The following is a 22,872-nucleotide window of genomic DNA, read 5'->3' as shown; positions in this document are numbered from 1 at the left end:
CCATTGCCGCTTGCGGCTATATTTAGGGCCCGAGTACCGAAGGGCGCAAGGCCCTATTGTTTTTGTAAGGATTATTATTATTAGGGCCCGAGCACCGAAGGGCGCAAGGCCCTATTGTTTTTGTAAGGATTATTAGGGGTCCGAGCAGCGTAGCTGCAGGAACCCTATTGTTTCTGTACCGTTCATTTTTTGGCCAAAATTCTGTAAAAGTCATACTGCAGCCTAAACCGTAACTCCAAAACTCTTGAAATTTTCAGGTATGGTTACCAGTACCCCCCTCTACCCATAACCCAAAATTTGGGGTACTGCACCCAAAGGTGGCGCTATTGAAAAAAAAAGTTAATTATGCTTATTTCTCCTTACCAGATTCACCTAGACTCAAAATTCTTTCAGAATATTAATCTCTAAACTCAGATGCATCTTTTTGGCCCTGGTCTTATGGTCTACAAATGTTTACTTTTTCCACAATTTCATGGAAAAGCCAAACATTATAAAAAGTTTCACACTCTTCAAAAATAATCGAATCTTCACCAAAATTCTCACAGACAATGTTTAGACCAAGCCTCACAAAAGTTATCGCTCAGAATTTTGATATTTTGTTCCATTTCAGAGATATAGGCCAATAAAGTTAGACCACTTAGGCCTTTTTTCCTAGATCACCTATATTCCTATATGAGTACATTTTTTTTCTTGGATAACAACCATACAACCATCATTAGGTGGATACCATTAACAGTGCACATTTTCAGATATGTACTCTTTTTTATAAAGCCCTTAATTCTATTGTCAAATGTATGCTAGGAATTTTCTTGATGTTGTGTGTTTGCCAACACACATTTTCACCATTTGAATGTGACTGCTCAATGTGTATGATTGTCAGTGGCTGAGTGTGATAATGCCTAGTGCTGGTGTTTGTTAGGTTGAGAGTTTGAATCCTGCTAGAGCTTTAGGCTCAAGATGCACATGCTATTGGTTATTGAAGATTCACACTATTGAACAGCACCTGAATGACATCAGACAATTAACATTCACACTCATTAGTTGCCAAGAATCAGAATGCCGACACACTCTATGACATATAGGGGAACTTCTTTGTTTACTATTTTTCCTTCATCATTAAGTCTATCATATTTATATTTCATCCATTACTGTTCTTCTCTATAAATGTCTAATTGCCCCAGAATATCCAAAAGTTTTCAGGTGTACTCTTTCAGGAAAGCCCTTCATTTTATTGTCAAATGTATACTTGGAGTTTTTCTTGTGTGTTTACCAACACACATTTTCACCATGTGAATGTGACTGCCTATTATGTCGGATTGTTAGTGGCTCAGAGGGATAATGCCTAGTGCTGGTGTTTGTTAGGTTGAGAGTTCGAATCCTGCTAGAGCTTTAGGCTCAAGATGCACATGCTATTGGTTATTGAAGAGTCACACCATTGAACAGCACCTGAATGACATCAGGCAATCAACATTCACACTCATTAGTTGCCAAGAATCAGAATGCCGACACACTCGAAGACATATAGGGGAACTTCTTTTTTACTATTTTTCCTTCATCATTAAGTCTATCATATTTATATTTCATCCATTACTGTTCTTCTCTACAAATGTCTAATTGTCCCAGAATTTCCAAACGTTTTCAGGTGTTCTCTTTCAGGAAAGCCCTTCATTTTATTGTCAAATGTATACTTGGAGTTTTTCTTGTGTGTTTACCAACACACATTTTCACCATGTGAATGTGACTGCTTATTATTTAGGATTGTCAGTGGCTCAGTGGTGTAATGCCTAGTGCTGGTGTTTGTTAGGTTGAGAGTTCGAATCCCCGGTAATGCTTTAGCCTCTAGCTCGAATACTATTGGTTATTGAAGATTCACACCATTGAACAGCACCTGAATGACATCAGGCAATCAACATACACAGTCATTAGTTGCCAAGAATCAGAATGCTAAGACACTCTGACATTTAGGGGAACTTCTTTGTTTACTATTTTTCCTTCATCATTAAGTCTATCATATTTATATTTCATCCATTAGTGTTCTTCTCTACAAATGTCTAATTGCCCCAGAATTTCAAAAAGATTTCAGGTGTACTCTTTCAGGAAAGCCCTTCATTTTATTGTCAAATGTATACTTTTTCTATAGTTTTTCTTGTGTGTTTACCAATACACATTTTCACCATGTGAATGTGACTGGCCAAAATGTAGGATTTACAGTGGCTCAGTGGGATAATGCCTTGTACTGGTGATCCTTAGGTTGAGAGTTCAAATCCCACTTGAAGCATTAGTGGGTTGTGGATGTTAGCATACTACAATAGAATGCTGTTGGGTTGTGGAGGTTAACACACTATAACATTACAGCTACTTGTCAATATGGACTTGTAGTGCAAGGCAAGTATTACTGTATAATTATAAGCTGTAGCCTATAATTATTTGTTATTCTTATAATATTTGTCATTTCTTATACATATTTAGTCGGCTCTTCCACTTGACAGAACAACTCTATATCGGTTAAGGATGTCACGCATGAAACAATGCTGCAGAAACACGAAAATATGACTTTGAGTTTAGTAGGCTATAATTTTCAGTTCCTGTTTATCTATTGCACAATGGGTAATAATTTAAAGGAATCATGTTGCAGTCTTGTAAATAGTGACCCTGCAAGATCCCTAGTCATTGCAAAATCATAGTCTGTGACTTAAAACTCTACTACTTGTCTTTAGATGTGAGAGGGTCTGAGACTGTAGTCTTTCAAAAATCTTTTCCAAATCTTTGCAAATCTTTCCAAAGTTTACCTGCTGGGAAACCCTGTAGCTCCGGAGCAGGGGCTCAGACCAGGATAAATTGTTTGCTCGCCCTCAGTTCGCTCTTTTGTTCATCTCAACCCAGCACTCCAGTGTGTCCTGCTCTGTGTGCGTCTTTGAGTTAATGTAAGTCATCACTTTAATCACCCTCACTATGACTTTTGTGATGTTTATCAGTTTGTAGAGTAGCTCTGCCATCATGTGTAAAGTTAAGGTGTTTGTTTGTTGGTTGGTTTGGTGTGTTGGAGTCCCATGTGAGAGATGATTAGGTGATGTTGGTTGACTTGGGATGTCAAGTATTGTTTAGTTGTACCTTATATAGCCATATGATTTCAGTTTATTGTTCAAATGTCAATTGGTTTGTTTGTGAGTTGGGATCTGTACTGATTTACCCCATTTCACTGATTACTCCATTTTCTGTTTGTTTCCTCTTTGATGCAGCACACATACAAGTAAAGAACAAAAGAACAGATGAATTGAAACTCAAATAAAGTTAACTTGTGTTGCACCGAAACCTGCAATCTCCGTGTCATCACTCCATACCATTGAGCCTTCTGACCGAGGCTCTGCCTGCTCGCCACACACTCACTCTACCTCGACCCACATCGCCCCCTACAGTTCCTTCAGTTGGGTTGTGGAGGTTAGCATACTAGAATAGAATACTGTTAAGAATACTGTTGGGTTGTGGAGGTTGGCACACTATAACGTTACAGCTACTAGTCAGGACTTGTCGTGCAAGGCAAGTATAACTGTATAATTAAGTGTGCTTGCAAGCACACCTATTGTTCTTAAGTTTTATTAGGGGTCCGAGCAGCGTAGCTCAGAATTTTGATATTTTGTTCCATTTCAGAGATATAGGACAATAAAGTTAGACCACTTAGGCCTTTTTTCCTAGATCACCTATATTCCTATATGAGTATTTTTTTTTTCTTGAATAACAACCATACAACCATCATTAGGTGGATACCATTAACAGTGCACATTTTCAGATCTGTACTCTTTTTTTTATAAAGCCCTTAATTCTATTGTCAAATGTATGCTAGGAATTTTCTTGATGTGTGTTTGCCAACACACATTTTCACCATGTGAATGTGACTGCCTAATATGTAGCATTGTCAGTGGCTCAGTGGGATAATGCCTAGTGCTGGTGTTTGTTAGGTTGAGAGTTCGAATCCTGCTAGAGCTTGAGGCTCAAGATGCACATGCTATTGGTTATTGAAGATTGACACCATTGAACAGCACCTGAATGACATCAGGCAATTAACATTCACACTAATTAGTTGCCAAGAATCAGAATGCCGACACACTCTGACATATAGGGGAACTTCTTTGTTTACTATTTTTCCTTCATCATTAAGTCTATCATATTTATATTTCATCCATTACTGTTCTTTATAAATGTCTAATTGCCCCAGAATATCCAAAAGTTTTCAGGTGTACTCTTTCAGGAAAGCCCTTCATTTTTTTGTCAAATGTATACTTGGAGTTTTTCTTGTGTGTTTACCAACATACATTTTCACCATTTGAATGTGACTGCTGAATGTGTATGATTGTCAGTGGCAGAGTGGGATAATGTCTAGTGCTGGTGTTTGTTAGGTTGAGAGTTCGAATCCTGCTAGAGCTTTAGGCTCAAGATGCACATGCTATTGGTTATTGAAGAGTCACACCATTGAACAGCACCTGAATGACATCAGGCAATCAACATTCACACTCATTAGTTGCCAAGAATCAGAATGCCGACACACTCGAAGACATATAGGGGAACTTCTTTGTTTACTATTTTTCCTTCATCATTAAGTCTATCATATTTATATTTCATCCATTACTGTTCTTCTCTACAAATGTCTAATTGTCCCAGAATTTCCAAACGTTTTCAGGTGTTCTCTTTCAGGAAAGCCCTTCATTTTATTGTCAAATGTATACTTGGAGTTTTTCTTGTGTGTTTACCAATACACATTTTCACCATGTGAATGTGACTGGCAAAGATGTAGGATTGACAGTGGCTTAGTGGGATAATGCCTTGTACTGGTCATCCTTATGTTGAGTGTTCAAATCCCACCTGAAGCATTAGTGTTAAAATACTGTTGGGTTGTGGAGGTTAGCATACTAGAATAGAATGCTGTTGGGTTGTGGAGGTTAGCACACTATAACATTACAGCATTACAGCTACTTGTCAATATGGGCTTGTAGTGCAAGGCAAGTATAACTGTATAATTATACGCTGTTTATCTTATTGACTCCGACACAGAACCCACCACCACAAATACAATTCAATTCTGTGGGAAACACTGCCTTCCATTATCAAACCCTTCATCTTATCCACAACAAATAAATAGTCCTGTAGAATCAAGTATTGTTAGAATACTGTTGGGTTGTGGAGGTTAGCACACTATAATTTTACATTACAGGGTAATCCTAATTTTATGCATCAAATTTATTCCAATCCAACTCAAAAGTTTTGAACGACACAAAGTGAAGGTTTTATCCAGATCAAAACCAAGAATAGATTGTGATCTAATCCAATTTCAGGATCCTTGTTTCCCTTTGAACAACCCATTTTCAAGATTTGATCCAATCCGATAGCTGAAATCCGGTAACTGAAATCCGATAACCGAAATCCGATCACGTTTCTTTTGAACAATTGTGCCCAAACAATCAAAGCATATGTAAAACTAAAAAGCTATGCCATCATGTTCGTTTTGCTCGGACCCCGTAAATCACCGCTTGCGGTTATATTTATTATTATTATTAGGGGTCCGAGCAGCGTAGCTGCAGGAACCCTATTGTTTCTGTACCGTTCATTTTTTGGCCAAAATTCTGTAAAAATCATACTGCAGCCTAAACCGTAACTCCAAAACTCTTGAAATTTTCAGGTATGGTTACCAGTACCCCCCTCTACCCATAACCCAAAATTTGGGGTACTGCACCCAAAGGTGGCGCTATTGAAAAAAAAAGTTAATTATGCTTATTTCTCCTTACCAGATTCACCTAGACTCAAAATTCTTTCAGAATATTAATCTCTAAACTCAGATGCATCTTTTTGGCCCTGGTCTTATGGTCTACAAATGTTTACTTTTTCCACAATTTCATGGAAAAGCCAAACATTATAAAAAGTTTCACACTCTTCAAAAATAATCGAATCTTCACCAAAATTCTCACAGACAATGTTTAGACCAAGCCTCACAAAAGTTATCGCTCAGAATTTTGATATTTTGTTCCATTTCAGAGATATAGGCCAATAAAGTTAGACCACTTAGGCCTTTTTTCCTAGATCACCTATATTCCTATAAACCGTAAGTCCTAGAAACTTGACATTTTCAAGTATTGTTACCAGTACCCCCCACTACCCATAACCCAAATTTGGGGTACTGCACCCAAAGGTGGCGCTCTTGTCAAAAACGCTTATTTCTCCTTACCAGATTCACCTAGACTCAAAATTCTTTCATCATATTAATCTCTACATTCAGATGCATCTTTTTCACCCTGGTCTTATGCTCTAAAAATGTTTACTTTTGCCACAATTTCAGAGAAAAGCCAAACATCATAAAAAGTTTCACAGGCTTCAAAAATTATCAAATCTTCACCAAAATTCTCACAGACAATGTTTAGACAAAGCCTCACAAATCTATCAAAAGAATTTGGATACGTTGTTCCATTTCAGAGATATAGGCCAATAAAGTTCGACCACTCAGCCCATTTCTCCTATATCACCTATATTCCTATATGAGTAATTTTTTTTTCTTGGATAACAACCATACAACCATCATTAGGTGGATACCATTAACAGTGCACATTTTCAGATATGTACTCTTTTTTATAAAGCCCTTAATTCTATTGTCAAATGTATGCTAGGAATTTTCTTGATGTTGTGTGTTTGCCAACACACATTTTCACCATTTGAATGTGACTGCTCAATGTGTATGATTGTCAGTGGCTGAGTGTGATAATGCCTAGTGCTGGTGTTTGTTAGGTTGAGAGTTCGAATCCTGCTAGAGCTTTAGGCTCAAGATGCACATGCTATTGGTTATTGAAGATTCACACTATTGAACAGCACCTGAATGACATCAGACAATTAACATTCACACTCATTAGTTGCCAAGAATCAGAATGCCGACACACTCTATGACATATAGGGGAACTTCTTTGTTTACTATTTTTCCTTCATCATTAAGTCTATCATATTTATATTTCATCCATTACTGTTCTTCTCTATAAATGTCTAATTGCCCCAGAATATCCAAAAGTTTTCAGGTGTACTCTTTCAGGAAAGCCCTTCATTTTATTGTCAAATGTATACTTGGAGTTTTTCTTGTGTGTTTACCAACACATATTTTCACCATTTGAATGTGACTGCTGAATGTGTATGATTGTCAGTGGCAGAGTGGGATAATGCCTAGTGCTGGTGTTTGTTAGGTTGAGAGTTCGAATCCTGCTAGAGCTTTAGGCTCAAGATGCACATGCTATTGGTTATTGAAGATTCACACTATTGAACAGCACCTGAATGACATCAGACAATTAACATTCACACTCATTAGTTGCCAAGAATCAGAATGCCGACACACTCTATGACATATAGGGGAACTTCTTTGTTTACTATTTTTCCTTCATCATTAAGTCTATCATATTTATATTTAATCTATTAGTGTTCATCTCTACAAATGTCTAATCGCCCCTCCATGCTTGGAGTTTTTCTTGTGTGTTTACCAATACACATTTTCACCATGTGAATGTGACTGGCCAACATGTAGGATTGACAGTGGCTCAGTGGGATAATGCCTTGTACTGGTGATCCTTAGGTTGAGAGTTCAAATCCCACTTGAAGCATTAGTGGGTTGTGGATGTTAGCATACTACAATAGAATGCTGTTGGGTTGTGGAGGATAACACACTATAACATTACAGCTACTTGTCAATATGGACTTGTAGTGCAAGGCAAGTATTACTGTATAATTATAAGCTGTAGCCTATAATTATTTGTTATTCTTATAATATTTGTCATTTCTTATACATATTTAGTCGGCTCTTCCACTTGACAGAACAAAACTATATCGGTTAAGGATGTCACGCATGAAACAATGCTGCAGAAACATGAAAATACGACTTTGAGTTTAGTAGGCTATAATTTTCAGTTCCTGTTTATCTATTGCACAATGGGTAATAATTTAAAGGAATCATGTTGCAGTCTTGTAAATAGTGACCCTGCAAGATCCCTAGTCATTGCAAAATCATAGTCTGTGACTTAAAACTCTACTACTTGTCTTTAGATGTGAGAGGGTCTGAGACTGTAGTCTTTCAAAAATCTTTTCCAAATCTTTGCAAATCTTTCCAAAGTTTACCCGCTGGGAAACCCTGTAGCTCCGGAGCAGGGGCTCAGACCAGGATAAATTGTTTGCTCGCCCTCAGTTCGCTCTTTTGTTCATCTCAACCCAGCACTCCAGTGTGTCCTGCTCTGTGTGCGTCTTTGAGTTAACGTAAGTCATCACTTTAATCACCCTCACTATGACTTTTGTGATGTTTATCAGTTTGTAGAGTAGCTCTGCCATCATGTGTAAAGTTAAGGTCTTTGTTTGTTGGTTTGGTGTGTTGGAGTCCCATGTGAGAGATGATTAGGTGATGTTGGTTGACTTGGGATGTCAAGTATTGTTTAGTTGTACCTTATATAGCCTTATGATTTCAGTTTATTGTTCAAATGTCAATTGGTTTGTTTGTGAGTTGGGATCTGTACTGATTTACCCCATTTCACTGATTACTCCATTTTCTGTTTGTTTCCTCTTTGATGCAGCACACATACAAGTAAAGAACAAAAGAACAGATGAATTGAAACTCAAATAAAGTTAACTTGTGTTGCACCGAAACCTGCCATTTTCGTGTCATCACTCCATACCATTGAGCCTTCTGAGTCACACCATTGAACAGCACCTGAATGACATCAGGCAATTAACATTCACACTCATTAGTTGCCAAGAATCAGAATGCCGACACACTCTATGACATATAGGGGAACTTATTTGTTTACTTTTTTTCCTTCATCATTAAGTCTATCATATTTATATTTCATCCATTACTGTTCTTCTCTATAAATGTCTAATTGCCCCAAAATGTCCAAAAGTTTTCAGGTGTACTCTTTCAGGAAAGCCCTTCATTTTATTGTCAAATGTATACTTGGAGTTTTTCTTGTGTGTTTACCAACACACATTTTCACCATGTGAATGTGACTGCCTAATATGTTGGATTGTTAGTGGCTCAGAGGGATAATGCCTAGTGCTGGTGTTTGTTAGGTTGAGAGTTCGAATCCTGCTAGAGCTTTAGGCTCAAGATGCACATGCTATTTGTTATTGAAGAGTCACACCATTGAACAGCACCTGAATGACATCAGGCAATCAACATTCACACTCATTAGTTGCCAAGAATCAGAATGCCGACACACTCGAAGACATATAGGGGAACTTCTTTGTTTACTATTTTTCCTTCATCATTAAGTCTATCATATTTATATTTCATCCATTACTGTTCTTCTCTACAAATGTCTAATTGTCCCAGAATTTCCAAACGTTTTCAGGTGTTCTCTTTCAGGAAAGCCCTTCATTTTATTGTCAAATGTATACTTGGAGTTTTTCTTGTGTGTTTACCAATACACATTTTCAGCATGTGAATGTGACTGGCAAAGATGTAGGATTGACAGTGGCTTAGTGGGATAATGCCTTGTACTGGTCATCCTTATGTTGAGTGTTCAAATCCCACCTGAAGCATTAGTGTTAAAATACTGTTGGGTTGTGGAGGTTAGCATACTAGAATAGAATGCTGTTGGGTTGTGGAGGTTAGCACACTATAACATTACAGCATTACAGCTACTTGTCAATATGGACTTGTAGTGCAAGGCAAGTATAACTGTATAATTATACGCTGTTTATCTTATTGACTCCGACACAGAACCCACCACCACAAATACAATTCAATTCTGTGGGAAACACTGCCTTCCATTATCAAACCCTTCATCTTATCCACAACAAATAAATAGTCCTGTAGAATCAAGTATTGTTAGAATACTGTTGGGTTGTGGAGGTTAGCACACTATAATGTTACAGCACAGGGTAATCCTAATTTTATGCATCAAATTTATTCCAATCCAACTCAAAAGTGTTGAACGACACAAAGTGAAGGTTTTATCCAGATCAAAACCAAGAATAGATTATGTGATCTAATCCAATTTCAGGATCCTTGTTTCCCTTTGAACAACCCATTTTCAAGATTTGATCCAATCCGATAGCTGAAATCCGGTAACTGAAATCCGATAACCGAAATCCGATCACGTTTCTTTTGAACAATTGTGCCCAAACAATCAAAGCATATGTAAAACTAAAAAGCTATGCCATCATGTTCGTTTTGCTCGGACCCCGTAAATCACCGCTTGCGGTTATATTTATTATTGTTATTCTACTTTTTTGCTTTCCTGTTTTTGAGGTGGTTAACATGGTCGAAAATTCTTGAAATTTGGCACACACGTCAGGTGTCACGCAACGCAGTTAGGTACAAGAGCTTGACCCCGGGCGTGGTCCAGGGACTCGCTAGCGCCCCCTTAGGTGACTGATCCCGTGGTTGGCATATATTTTGAGGTGGTTAACATGGTTGAAAAGTCTTGAAATTTGACACACACATCAGGTGTCACACAAAGCAGCTAGGTAAAAAAACTTGGCCCCGGGTATGGCCCAGAGACTCGCTAGCGCCCCCTTATGTCACTGTGACTTGTGGTTGGCATATAGTTTTAGATACACACACCAAATTTGGGGGGTGTATGTAACTCCCATAAACAAACAACTTTTGTATTAACATGCCATTAGCCACGCCCACAGGAAGTGAGGTAATTGAGAATTTGTGCGTTGTGGACATGCTCAATTTTAACGTACTCCTCCTAGACGGTTGATCCGATTCATGTCAAAGTTGGTATACATGATGCCAAGATGTACCTGATTATAAATTGTGAAGGTTTTTTTTGATATGTTGTAATTTGACGAAATGGCGAAATTATTCATTTTAATACCCTTCCACATAAACAATAAATGTGTCATAATTCACCATGCATGGCTTGAAATGTTTTAAATTTCACAGGTCATTGAAGACCATGTTAATGATAATATTCACATGCCCATAATGCATGTTTGGCATAGCGCCACCAACTGGCAACAGAAAGAATGACAATTATACTGATGTCACATGATCAATTTGAACATACTCCTCCTAGACGGTTTGTCAGATTCATTTGAAATTTGGCAAACATTATGCCAAGATGTCGCTGATGTTAAATTGTGAATGGATTTTTGAATGTTGTAATATATTTGATATGATTTTAATATCTCACCACATAAACAGGAAATGTGTCATAAATCACAGTGCATTGAATGAATGGTCTGAAACTTCTCAGGTTAATAGATATCATGATTATGATGATATCCAGACACCCAATGGGCCTGCCTGGCATAGCGCCACCACCTGGCCAAGCAGGAAATGTGCCAGAAATGGACAATGCCTTAAGTGATGGATCTGAAACTTTGTAAAATATTGGATATCATTATTGTGATGATATTCACATGCGTAATTCACAGGCCTAGCATAGCGCCACCTTCTGGCCAAGCAGGAAATGTGCCAGAAATGCTCTATGCTTTGAATAAATGGTCTGAAACTTTTCAGGTTAATAGATATTATGATTATGATGATATCCAGACACCCAATGGGCCTGCCTGGCATAGCGCCACCACCTGGTCAAGCAGTAAATGTACCAGATATTGGTAATGCCTATATTGGTTGATCTGAAACTTTGCAAAATATTGGATATCATTATTGTGATGATATTCACATGTGTAATTCAAATGCCTAATATAGCGCCACCATCTGGCCAAAAAGTGTATCAGAAATGTTCTTTGCTTAAAATGAATGGTCTGAAATTTCTCAGGTTAATATATATTATGCTGATGCTGACACCCAATGGGCCTGCCTTGCAATTTGCCCCCACCTGGCCAAGCAAGTACATGTGACAGAAAATAAAATACAAAAACATATAGAACACGCATCAAATATGTACATTTCACAAACGCAACACGTCGGTGCTTTGTTGGATTCCGACATGTCACGGGTTGCGGCCTGCAGGTGCTCGGGCCCGCCATTGCCGCTTGCGGCTATATTTATTATTATTATTTGTTCACCTTTTTGCTATTTTTGAGGTGGTTAACATGTATGAAAAGTCTTGGAATTTGGCACACACATCTGGTATCACACTGGCTACACAGGCATAAAGGCTTGGCCCCGGGCGTGGCCCAGTGACTCAGTAGCGCCCCCTTAGGTGATTGATCCAGTGGTTGGCACATACTTTCAGCTAGACACACCAAATTCGGTAGGTGTGTGTATCTCCCCAAGATGAACAACTTTCGTATGTACGATGCATTAGCCACGCCCAACAGGAAGTGAGGTATTTGGGATTTTGTGCGGACTAAAATGTGATGAATTGTGATGCCAAAAGAGGATCTTCCCATCGGTGAAAACGCATGAAATTTGGCACACACGTCAAGAGGTACCATGAATATACAGGGGAAAAGCCTTGGCACTGGGCGTTGCCCAGGAACTCCATAGCGCCCCCTTATGTCACTGTGACTTGTGGTTGGCATATAGTTTTAGATACACACACCAAATTTGGTGGGTGCATGTAACTCCCAAAAACAATCAACTTTTGTATTAACATGCCATTAGCCACGCCCACAGGAAGTGAGGTAATTGGGATTTTGTGCGTTGTGGACATGACCAATTTTAATGTACTCCTCCTAGACGGTTGATCGATCCGATTCATGTGAAAGTCGGTATACATAATGCCAATATGCTTCTGATTCTAAATTGTGAAGCTTTTTTTGATATATTGTAATTTGACAAAATGGCGAAACTATGAATGGTAATACCCTTCCACATAAACAATAAATGTGTCTTAATTCACCATGCATGGCTTGAAATGTTTTAAATTTCACAGGTTATTGAATACCATGGTAATGACAATATTCACAAGCCCATAATCCATATTTCGCATAGCGCCACCCACTGGCAACAAAAAGAATGACAAGAACACTGATGCCACATGATAGATTTGAACGTACTCCTCCTAGACGGTTTGTCAGATTCATGTGAAATTTGGCAAATATGATGGCAAGATGACGCTGATGTTAAATTGTGAAGGGATTTTTGATATGTTGTAATATGTTATGATTATAATATCTTGCACATAAACAGGAAATGTGTCATAAAGTCAAAGTGCATTGAATGAACAGTCTGAAACTTCTCAGGTTCATAGATATTATGATTATGAGAATAATCAGAAACCCTATTGGCCTGCCTGGCATAGCGCCACCACCTGGCCAAACAGGAAATGTGTTGGAATGGGCAATTCCTTAACTGATTTATTTGAAACCTAGTAGGTATACAATATTGGAAATCATTATTGTGATGATGTGCACATATGTCATTCAGATGGCTAGCATAGCGCCACCATCTGGCCAAGCATGAAATGTGCCAGAAATGTTCTATGCTTTGAATGAATGGTTTGAAACTTCTCAGGTTAATAAATAATATGATTATGATGACATCCAGACACCCAATGGGCCTGCCTGGCATAGCGCCCCCACCTGGCCAAGCAGGAAATGTGCCAGAAATGCTCTATGCTTTGAATAAATGGTCTGAAACTTCTCAGGTTAATAGATATTATGATTATGATGATATCCAGACACCCAACGGGCCTGCCTGGCATAGCGCCACCACCTGGTCAAGCAGGAAATGTGCCAGAAATGGACAATGCCGTAAGTGATTGGTCTGAAAGTTTACAAACATTTTGGATATCATTATTGTGATGATATTCACATGTGTAATTTCCATGCCTAACATAGCGCCACCATCTGGCCAACCAACAAGTGTATCAGAAATTTTCTTTGCTTAAAATGAATGGTCTGAAATTTCTCAGGTTAATATATATTATGATTATGATGACACCCAATGGGCCTGCCTGTCATAGCGCCACCACCTGGCCAAGCAAGTACTTGTGGCAGAAAATAAAATACAAAAACAAGTAGCACACGCATCAAATATGTACATTTCACAAATGCACCATGTCGGTGCTTTGTTGGATTCCGACATGTCACGGGTTGCGGCCCGCAGGTGCTCGGGCCCGCCATTGCCGCTTGCGGCTATATTTCTAGCTGGTGCCGGAAACGAGCACCCATGAAACGGCATTTTCATAAAGATGGCTGGGGCCAATTTCAAACTTTTTTGGCTGAAGTAGCTAGCCTAGCATGGGCCAAATGAATGGGGGCGGGACTTAGTCATTCTAGTTATATATATAATACCTCCATGGTTATAACTGTCCATCAACAAAACTTATGGACTTAGTCATTGTAGTTATATATATATAATACCTCCATGGTTATAACTGTCCATCAACAAAAGAGTTGAGGCAGAGAAATGACCACACACACACACACACACAAGGCGGGAGCCAGCAGTTTATTAGCGGCAGGGCAGGGTTCCACAGGTGGTCAGGCCACAGGTCTACATTCAGCACCTACAATAAATAAATAAGAAACATAAACAAACTACAAACAGCTACACTAAAAACAAAATGGAAGACATCAACACTGTTTAGCTCCACCCCTTTCTTTGGGCTTGTCTGATGCAGTCCCGCTGGGGCGGAGATTGCAGGGGGCGGGGCAAGGTGACCTTTCACCCCCTGGCGCCCCAAGAGTCCCGGCTCTGCCCCCAGGGTGCCTCCGCTGCTTTGCCGGACGTTGGCTGTCAGTTATCAAGGTTCCCTTTATGCCGTGTGGTCCGTTTGGGTTCTGTTTGGCTGTCAGTTATCAAGGTTCCCTTTATGCCGTGTGGTCCGTTTGGGTTCCCTTTATGCCGTGTGGTCCGTTTGGGTTCCCTTTATGCCGTGTGGTCCGTTTGGGTTCCCTTTATGCCGTGTGGTCGGTGCTCCGTTTGGGTTCCGTTTGGTTCTGGTCGGTGCTCCGTTTGGGTTCCGTTTGGTTCTGGTCGGTGCTCCGTTTGGTTCTGGTCAGCTCATCACAGCTACATGGTCACTATCTGCTTCACGTTTGTATAATCCCTCCATAAATAAATACATAAATAAACAAATGACGAACTCTACATAAATATTTAAAAAAACACACACACACGGCCAACGGGTCAGACTGGCCAATGAACTGTGTGGTCCAGTAGAACATGAGCGCAGATCCCCACACAGCCACTAGAGGGCCAAGAGGATGCCATGCAGACCTCTCTCCCTCTCCGTGTTCGTCCCAGCAGGCTCAATTTCTCACTCCTGTGCTGGGCTCAGTGTGTGTGTGTGTGTGTGTGTGTGAGTGTGTATGCGGAGGCTTGTATCTGTTGGCGGACAGGTGTGAGTGTTGGTGTGTGTGTGTGCTGGTGTTGGACTCAGTGTGTGTGTGGCGGCTTGTATCCGTTGGCGGGCGGAGTGAGTGTGTGTGTGTGTGTGTGTTTCTGGGCCCTGGTGAAGAGTCTGAAGGCTCCTCTGCAGATGAGGCAGAACCAGTAGACCTGCGGCGCCATCAGCAGGCCAGCGCCCACATTGCACTGCCACGGCACCGACACTGGCACCAGGTACAACGGGATGGATGCATACCTACAACACACACACACACACACATTATACACACACACACACATTATACACACACACACATACCTACAACACACACACACACATATTATACACACACACACACATTATACACACACACACATATTATACACACACACACATACCTACAACACACACACACACATATTATACACACACACACACATTATACACACACACACATATTATATACACACACACACATACCTACAACACACACACACACATATTATACACACACACACATACCTACAACACACACACACACATATTATACACACACACACACATTATACACACACACACACACACATTACACACACACACATATTATACACACACACACACACATATTATACACACACACACACATATTTTACACACACACACATACCTACAACACACACACACACATATTATACACACACACACACATAATATACACACACACACACACATACCTACAACACACACATATTATACACACACACATACCTACAACACACACATATTATACACGCACACACACATTATACACACACACACATACCTACAACACACACACACACACACATATTATACACACACACACATAATACACACACACACACACACACACACATTTGCTGTGCCGTGAAGCGTTGCGCCTCTTCCTCCTGGATGCCTGGATGAGCACTAGGCATGTTGTTGGTCTTTGTGTGTCATATTGTCTATTGACCTGCAGGAGGAGCTGGAGAGGTCTGGTGGCTAATGAGGGGCGTGGCTCCGTGTTAATGGCCGTCGGAATAAAGCCGGTGTCCTGTGGCCTATTTCATCTTTTGTTGCTTCCCACTTACTGATTTATGTAAATATGTGTAAATAAATTAAGATTATGATTTAAACGTGACCCCACTTACTGATTTATGTAAATATGTGTAAATAAATTAAGACTATGATTTAATAAATTAAGATTATGATTTAATAAATGAAGATTATGATTTAATAAATTAAGATTAAGATTTAAACGTGTAAATATGTGTAAATAAATTAAGATTATGATTTAAACGTGACCCGACGATGTCAGTCTCTCTATGTCCTTACCCTTTGAGCCAAGGAGTTTGTGACACATATTATACACACACATACACACACATATATTACACACACTCACACATATTATACAACAATTGGGTTCTATGAAACTAGTTATTTGTTTCTGATTGGCCGAGAGACATTCCACGAGTTGGAATATCCCTGGACATTTCAACTCAGACTTTGCACAGCTGATAATAAATCACTCCGCGATACAATGCGAAGATTTGACACAATGTTCTCATCCCAGCTCTCCACTATTTCAAGCAATGGGTTACTCCTTAGCAAACCATAACGAAACAGTGCTTCACCACATCTGTGGATTAAGCCACACAGTCCAGGGCTCCAGACTAACTTTTTGCACTGGTTGCACTGGTGCGCCTAACTTTTTTTCTTAGGTGCACCAGCACAAAAGTTAGGTGCACCCAAATTTTCAACCACATCGCATTTAACACCGCAGCAGGTTCACTTTTCTTCCTTAATTACTGTCCTATATAGGTTGTCCTATGACTTATGATTTACAATTCTACAAGAATTAACTTAATGAAGTGTTGGTGCTTTAAGTGCTTCACTGAGCTGAAATTTAAACTTAAAACATCTCAAGATGAATTAAATAAAAATAACAGTGAGTAAATTAACAGTGCACGTCTTTTAAGGGCTTCAAACTGCACATGGCTCAATGTCTTACATACTATCCTTCATGATCTTTAGGCCTTGGCTAAACGAGCTCGCCATGCTAGCATCTTCCATAGAAATGTATTTGAGCACAATTTAAAGAGATGTTCCAAGTAGCCTGGGGGATTTTTATGTGATTTTGCAATGATGATTGCAATAATCATTTGACAGCCCCACAATGCAATTTACTTTTTAATTTTAGTATTTTTAAATTTTCAATAAGAACATCACTATGGTAAATGCAGTAACGAAATGGTAGACCTATTATTATAGGCTATTACAATGACTTACCATGCTCGATCTAAATGTGTCCATTCAATTCACCTTACACAATGACCACAGTTATACATGCAGGGAATATTCAGGCTTTAAATGTAGCAGCGATATTCGGTTTGCGCCAAATACCGGATTAAATTGATTGATGCCATCAGAATGAGTTTACACAACTCGCGCGCAAAACGAATATTGCTGTTGAAAACCGGGTTACTCCCTGCACGTAACTGCAGTCAATGACGTACTCCTTTTCGGCGATATCTGTATCTCTGTCGTTCGGGAAGGCCTTGTATGCATTGTTCGCAATTTTAAGACGTCTTTTCATCTGTAATGACTCCTATAAATTTGGCGCAAGTGGCATTCCTGTACGTCGGGTTTACGTTCAAACTATTTTTCTGGTGAATAATTATTCGGACTGAACTTGGTGAAGCGAAGTTTCACTAGGCCTATCGTAGGCAACGATAAACTTGATCATCATCTCGGGCTCGTCTGATCGGTTTGCTGGGGACATTTATCTCGGCCTATGTGACCACACTGTAATGCAACTACATCCACTCTGTTTATCTGACGGGTCTCTGACCTCTCTCTCTCTCTCTCTGCAGCACACGCATTTTCAAATTTACACACAGGCACTGGGCCACGGCCAATCAGAGGGGAGGTCCCGCCCTTCACTATCCAGGGTGCTTGCTCTTTTTCCAAATTAAAATTCCAGACTTTTTCCAGACTTTTTTAAAACTGGATTTTTTTTTCTCAAGACCGTCACTTTATGTAGCCTACTTGTATACTTGTGTGCCTACTTCCTACTTCATTGGTTGAGATTGTAGGCTACCAACTGTGTTTATTAGAAATAAAATTTTTATAGGCTAGAATTCAATGAACAAATGCATTATTCACAGTAAATTATGCTTTTACTGATGAAAATGTTTCAAAACATGAAAATCACAAGTACATGAATTTCACATCAAACAAGTGTCACAAAAACTATCGATAACACTTTACTTGACGGGTGAGTTCATAACACATTCATAGCAGCTGTCATAAACTGCACATAAAGCATTCATGACTGTTTCATGAGACATGACTCAACATTCATACCAAACCTTTCATGAATGTGGAAGACAGAACAACGAAAACTTGTCAAAATAAAAGTCCATCAATCGCAATATTTTTGTAAATATTTCATGAATATCTTATGAAGTCTACATTGAATGTCACTTTACAAGTTGTGAAGTATTTGTAATCACTGAGTTTAACACTGGGAGGCAAACTAGCCTACATTCGACTTGTATTTGTGTAACCTGGAATGGTTGGACATTCCCAGTAGCAAAAGATGAGAAATTATCTGCAAAGGTTACATCATAAAACAAATACATTTTTATGAAACAAAAATTATTTGCTTGACCATGTTCTGTCTTTTTGGCACTGGACTAGCCCATTGACTCAGATGTGACATGGTCAGGTAAGAGGTTTGGAACAAAAACGGCAATGCTGCTTTGCGATTGATGGACTTTTATTTTGACGAGTTGTCGTCGTTCTGTCTTCCACATTCATGAAAGGTTTGGTATGAATGTTGAGTCATGTCTCATGAAACCATATGCATGAAACAGTCATGAATGCTTTATGTGAAGTTTATGACAGCTGCTATGAATGTGTTAAGAACTCACACATCAAGTAAAGTGTTACCAAACTATCTATAAAAAAACATGAATGGATGGATGAATGTATGTAGAATTCAGTCTCACTCACATCTCATTTTTTCTGTCCTTGACATGACTTATCTTTATGTTATCTCATTTTAACTTCTGAACAAGCTGTATCACAACACTCACAAAAGTGCATACATTTGACCTAGCGCACTTGGTTAGAACAAAAAATAAACTGCACAGTATGGCAAAGACTCTAATTTTTAATTTCATTTAACTTCAAATCCAGCCATAAATTCAAAAACACGCAACGACCCATTTCTGTTGACCAGGCTAGCTATGTGTCAATAGAGCTGCACAGTCCCGCCCACAGCCGATGCCGGATGTAAAAATTCAATGCAATTTCTCCATTGACAATTGCGGTGTAAGCCATAAAAGCTTAACTGCACGTGGTAGACTTAAAACCAGCTACGGTTGTACTAATCGATTGTATATGCTCCTATAGACACCAAGAGTTCGTGGGGCACTAACCTTGTTTTGAGATAAATGCATTTTATTCGCGATCTCTTGGATAAGTACTTCATTACCCACAATCCTGAACAATCCCACAATCCCACAGTGATACCTCTGATTGGTGGAAAGGCCGTTATGGTCATAGTTTGAAACTTTCTCAGTGGAAAAATATTGACAAACATGGCGGATTTTTTTTACTGCCTATGGCGAAAATCTTAATGTGATTAAAAACTTTCTTGACGAATATTGGTACTTGTATCAACAAGGATTGGGGTTTATACATCACACAAACTTAGTCAGGGCCAATACACTATCAAATAGACCACTGTAAATGTTAGTTTAAACACTCAAAACTTTTCAGGTAGGCTAGCACTAGCCGACAGGCTAACCTTTAGCATTTCCAACATTGTATGTCATTACATAATGCAGCTAACATTAGCCTACATGCTGCAACACAGGTATGAAATTTATGTTTTAGTGAGTGTCCAAAGGGGTGAAAGCCACTTTAAATCGGGTCACATTATTGACTGTTGTGTGTCCGAGAGTCAGTTTGTGGGTTTTGTAAGGGTCAGCAGCATGAGGGACAAGACCTACAAAGTTGTGGTGAGTTAAGCAGGGTGGTTGGTAACGTTAATGCTGCTAGCAGTGCTAGTTAACATTAGCTAGGCTACTGTAGCCTTCATTCTGTATGATTCATATCAATCATTAACCTGGGAATACTTTGTGCATTTAATGAACATTTTGTGTAATAATTCACGGCAAATTAATAAACTGAATAATGGTGGTCCAAGAGCAGACCATGCACCAGTCCATGCATCAGCCCGACTGAGCAGTGATGACAGCATAGGATGAGTCAGGTAACGAAGCACTGCCGTTAACGTTAGCCGCTTTCACACACACGATATAAAATACACGATGATAAATATAAAATTCAATATCAAAACACTATTATTTACACGATTACTCCTGAAATAACTGCTATTAACTGCACATCACTATATAAAAATCACTGTTTGGAGGAAAGGGTTCGCGTGCTGTAGCCAGTTTTGAAATGATTTCGCGCGGTTCGTGCATTGCTTATATATTATTCAGTGAGGAGCGGTGGTTTATGGGATGAGTAGTTCCTTCGCTCGGAAATGAAAATATGTACACAGTCTTGTACCTTTGACTTTTTTTGGATTTTCTCTTCGTTTTTTCACTCGAAATGATATGTTGTATGCTTATGAGTTATGCCGTAGCTGGTTAGCCTAAGACATGCTGTAAAACTCTTTAGATACGGATTTTTCCAAACGTCAATGGGACAAATGAATGGGAATCTTACATCCGGCACCTAACCGCGTTTTGGCTGTGGGCGGGACTGTGCAGCTCTATAGACCTCAGCAGTGACGAAAAGGTGCCAGACTAGGCTAAGCAAGCGTTGATTGGATATCATTCCATTAGGCTAATACAGTAGGCTACGTGACCAGTTAGTAAAATTATAGTTTTATAGCCTTAGCCTCGTGAGACATTCCTGATCTCGCGAGCTTCAGGGTTTCACTCGCAGATCAGTCTGGATACTTTCCGTTAAAGAAAATTTGGAGCAGTTCACCAAACAAACGTCCAATCAGCGTTGGCTTTGAGGCGGGTTGAGGTGTGACGCAACGAACAACATGACGGCATCCACAGAGATGAGCATAGCTATCGCGCAAGTTTTATTCAAATTAGAAAGTATTCCTGGGTAAACTGTGAAGCTATGAGTCTCAGCCATGCAGCTGGGAGGAATGAACGACACAGACATCCTCCACGGCTGATTCCAGTTCATAATGGAGGAATATACTGTCTTCAGAAGTGTAGGGCCTACCGTGAAAACTTGATGGGAATTGTCGTTGATTAGGTTCATAAATGGTAAGTTAAAACATCTTAACGTTTGTCACGTTACCTAACTTAATTGTATGTTAAACGGCATTAGAAGAATACTTTGTTCATCTAATTGGTTGATTTGGCCCGTCGATAACCAACAAAGGTGGTGATAGACAGATGGTTTATCCAATCAGCTAACCAGTATGTCCGCCCCTTCCCAAAAGTTCTTCAATGAAAAGTTCCCAGATGGATATGCGGAGCAAATCCATCTGGCGGAGTCAGGTTATTATAGCCTACCTTCCTATTTCTCATTTCACAATGCCTTTGAGCATACTGTAAGATTCTACCATACATTTTTTCCATACTTTATTAAGACTTTCACACAAAATTCAAGACTTTTCAAGGTCTGGAAAACAGTGTTTCAAAATGCCATACTTATTAAGACTTTCAAGACTTGCGCAAGCACCCTGCTATCTGTGATTTGTTTAAACCACGATATTGGCCAAATATGTGTCTGTTATTGAACCAAAGGTAGAGTTTCAATGCGGACACTTTTTCCTCTCTCAAATAGCTGGTCGCACCGGTGCGACCTCCGATTTTTTTTAGTCGCACTTTTGAAAAATTAGGTCGCATATGCGACCAAATTGGTCGTACTCTGGAGCCCTGCAGTAAACTCAATGTAAGTAAGATAAACGAGGATGCTAATTGTTCTCAGCATTGCCAGCATTGTGTATAATATGATTGTCACTTGGAGGAAACTTGTAGATAACGAACATTAGCATAGTTAGCTAAACGCTGCTAACATGCTAGCATCGTCACGTCAGAAAAGCATATAGGGCTGTGCACAGTAGTGTAACATTTATTCACCATAAATTAATAAAGTTGAGTGGTTCTGCAATGTAGGCAATGTTCCGTTTTTTGCAGTACCATGTCCCTTACATGACATGGCTCAGCTCCTTGTAACATGCATGCAGCAAAGCTAGATATGAAAGACATGGCCCAGCGTCCTAGTAACATGCATGCAGCAACGCTAGATATGAATGACATGGCTCAGCGTCCTTGTAACATGCATGCAGCAACGCTAGATATGAATGACATGGCTCAGCGTCCTTGTAACATGCATGCAGCAACGCTAGATATGAATGACATGGCTCAGCGTCCTTGTAACATGCATGCAGCAACGCTAGATATGAATGTGATTTCAGCCGACTTGTTCATTTCTTTCAACGAAGACACAAAGACCCGTAACAAGGGATCTGGAATGTTGGTTACCTAGCAACCAAGACGCTGTCTATTGAAAAACGAACTATTTTTTGATGTGTAAGAACGATGTCGAAATTAACATTTTTAAACAATAATGGGGTGTTTTCAGATTA

The 22,872-nt window shown here is 39.5% G+C and overlaps 1 protein-coding gene across 1 annotated transcript in view; it reads right to left on the bottom strand.

Moving 5' to 3' along the window:
• Nucleotides 1-15,165: 15,165 nt before the first annotated feature.
• Nucleotides 15,166-22,872, bottom strand: part of LOC143137423 (ceramide synthase-like) — a 19,486-nt gene continuing 11,779 nt past the window's right edge. Inside the window, exon 5 of the mRNA XM_076297608.1 lies at nucleotides 15,166-15,464. Within this exon, the coding sequence (XP_076153723.1) occupies nucleotides 15,257-15,464 (208 nt within the window). The 3' untranslated portion in view covers nucleotides 15,166-15,256. The remainder of the gene's footprint in view (nucleotides 15,465-22,872) is intronic.

The sequence above is a fragment of the Alosa pseudoharengus genome, unplaced genomic scaffold, assembly GCF_046254945.1.
Source record: "Alosa pseudoharengus isolate Yale_2024_CS ecotype anadromous, Long Island Sound unplaced genomic scaffold, YU_APseudo_1.1 YU_APseudo_1.1_scf_21, whole genome shotgun sequence".
NCBI lineage: Eukaryota > Metazoa > Chordata > Actinopteri > Clupeiformes > Clupeidae > Alosa > Alosa pseudoharengus.
Note: the sequence above shows the minus strand (reverse complement) of the source record. Positions and strands in the feature narration are given on the sequence as shown.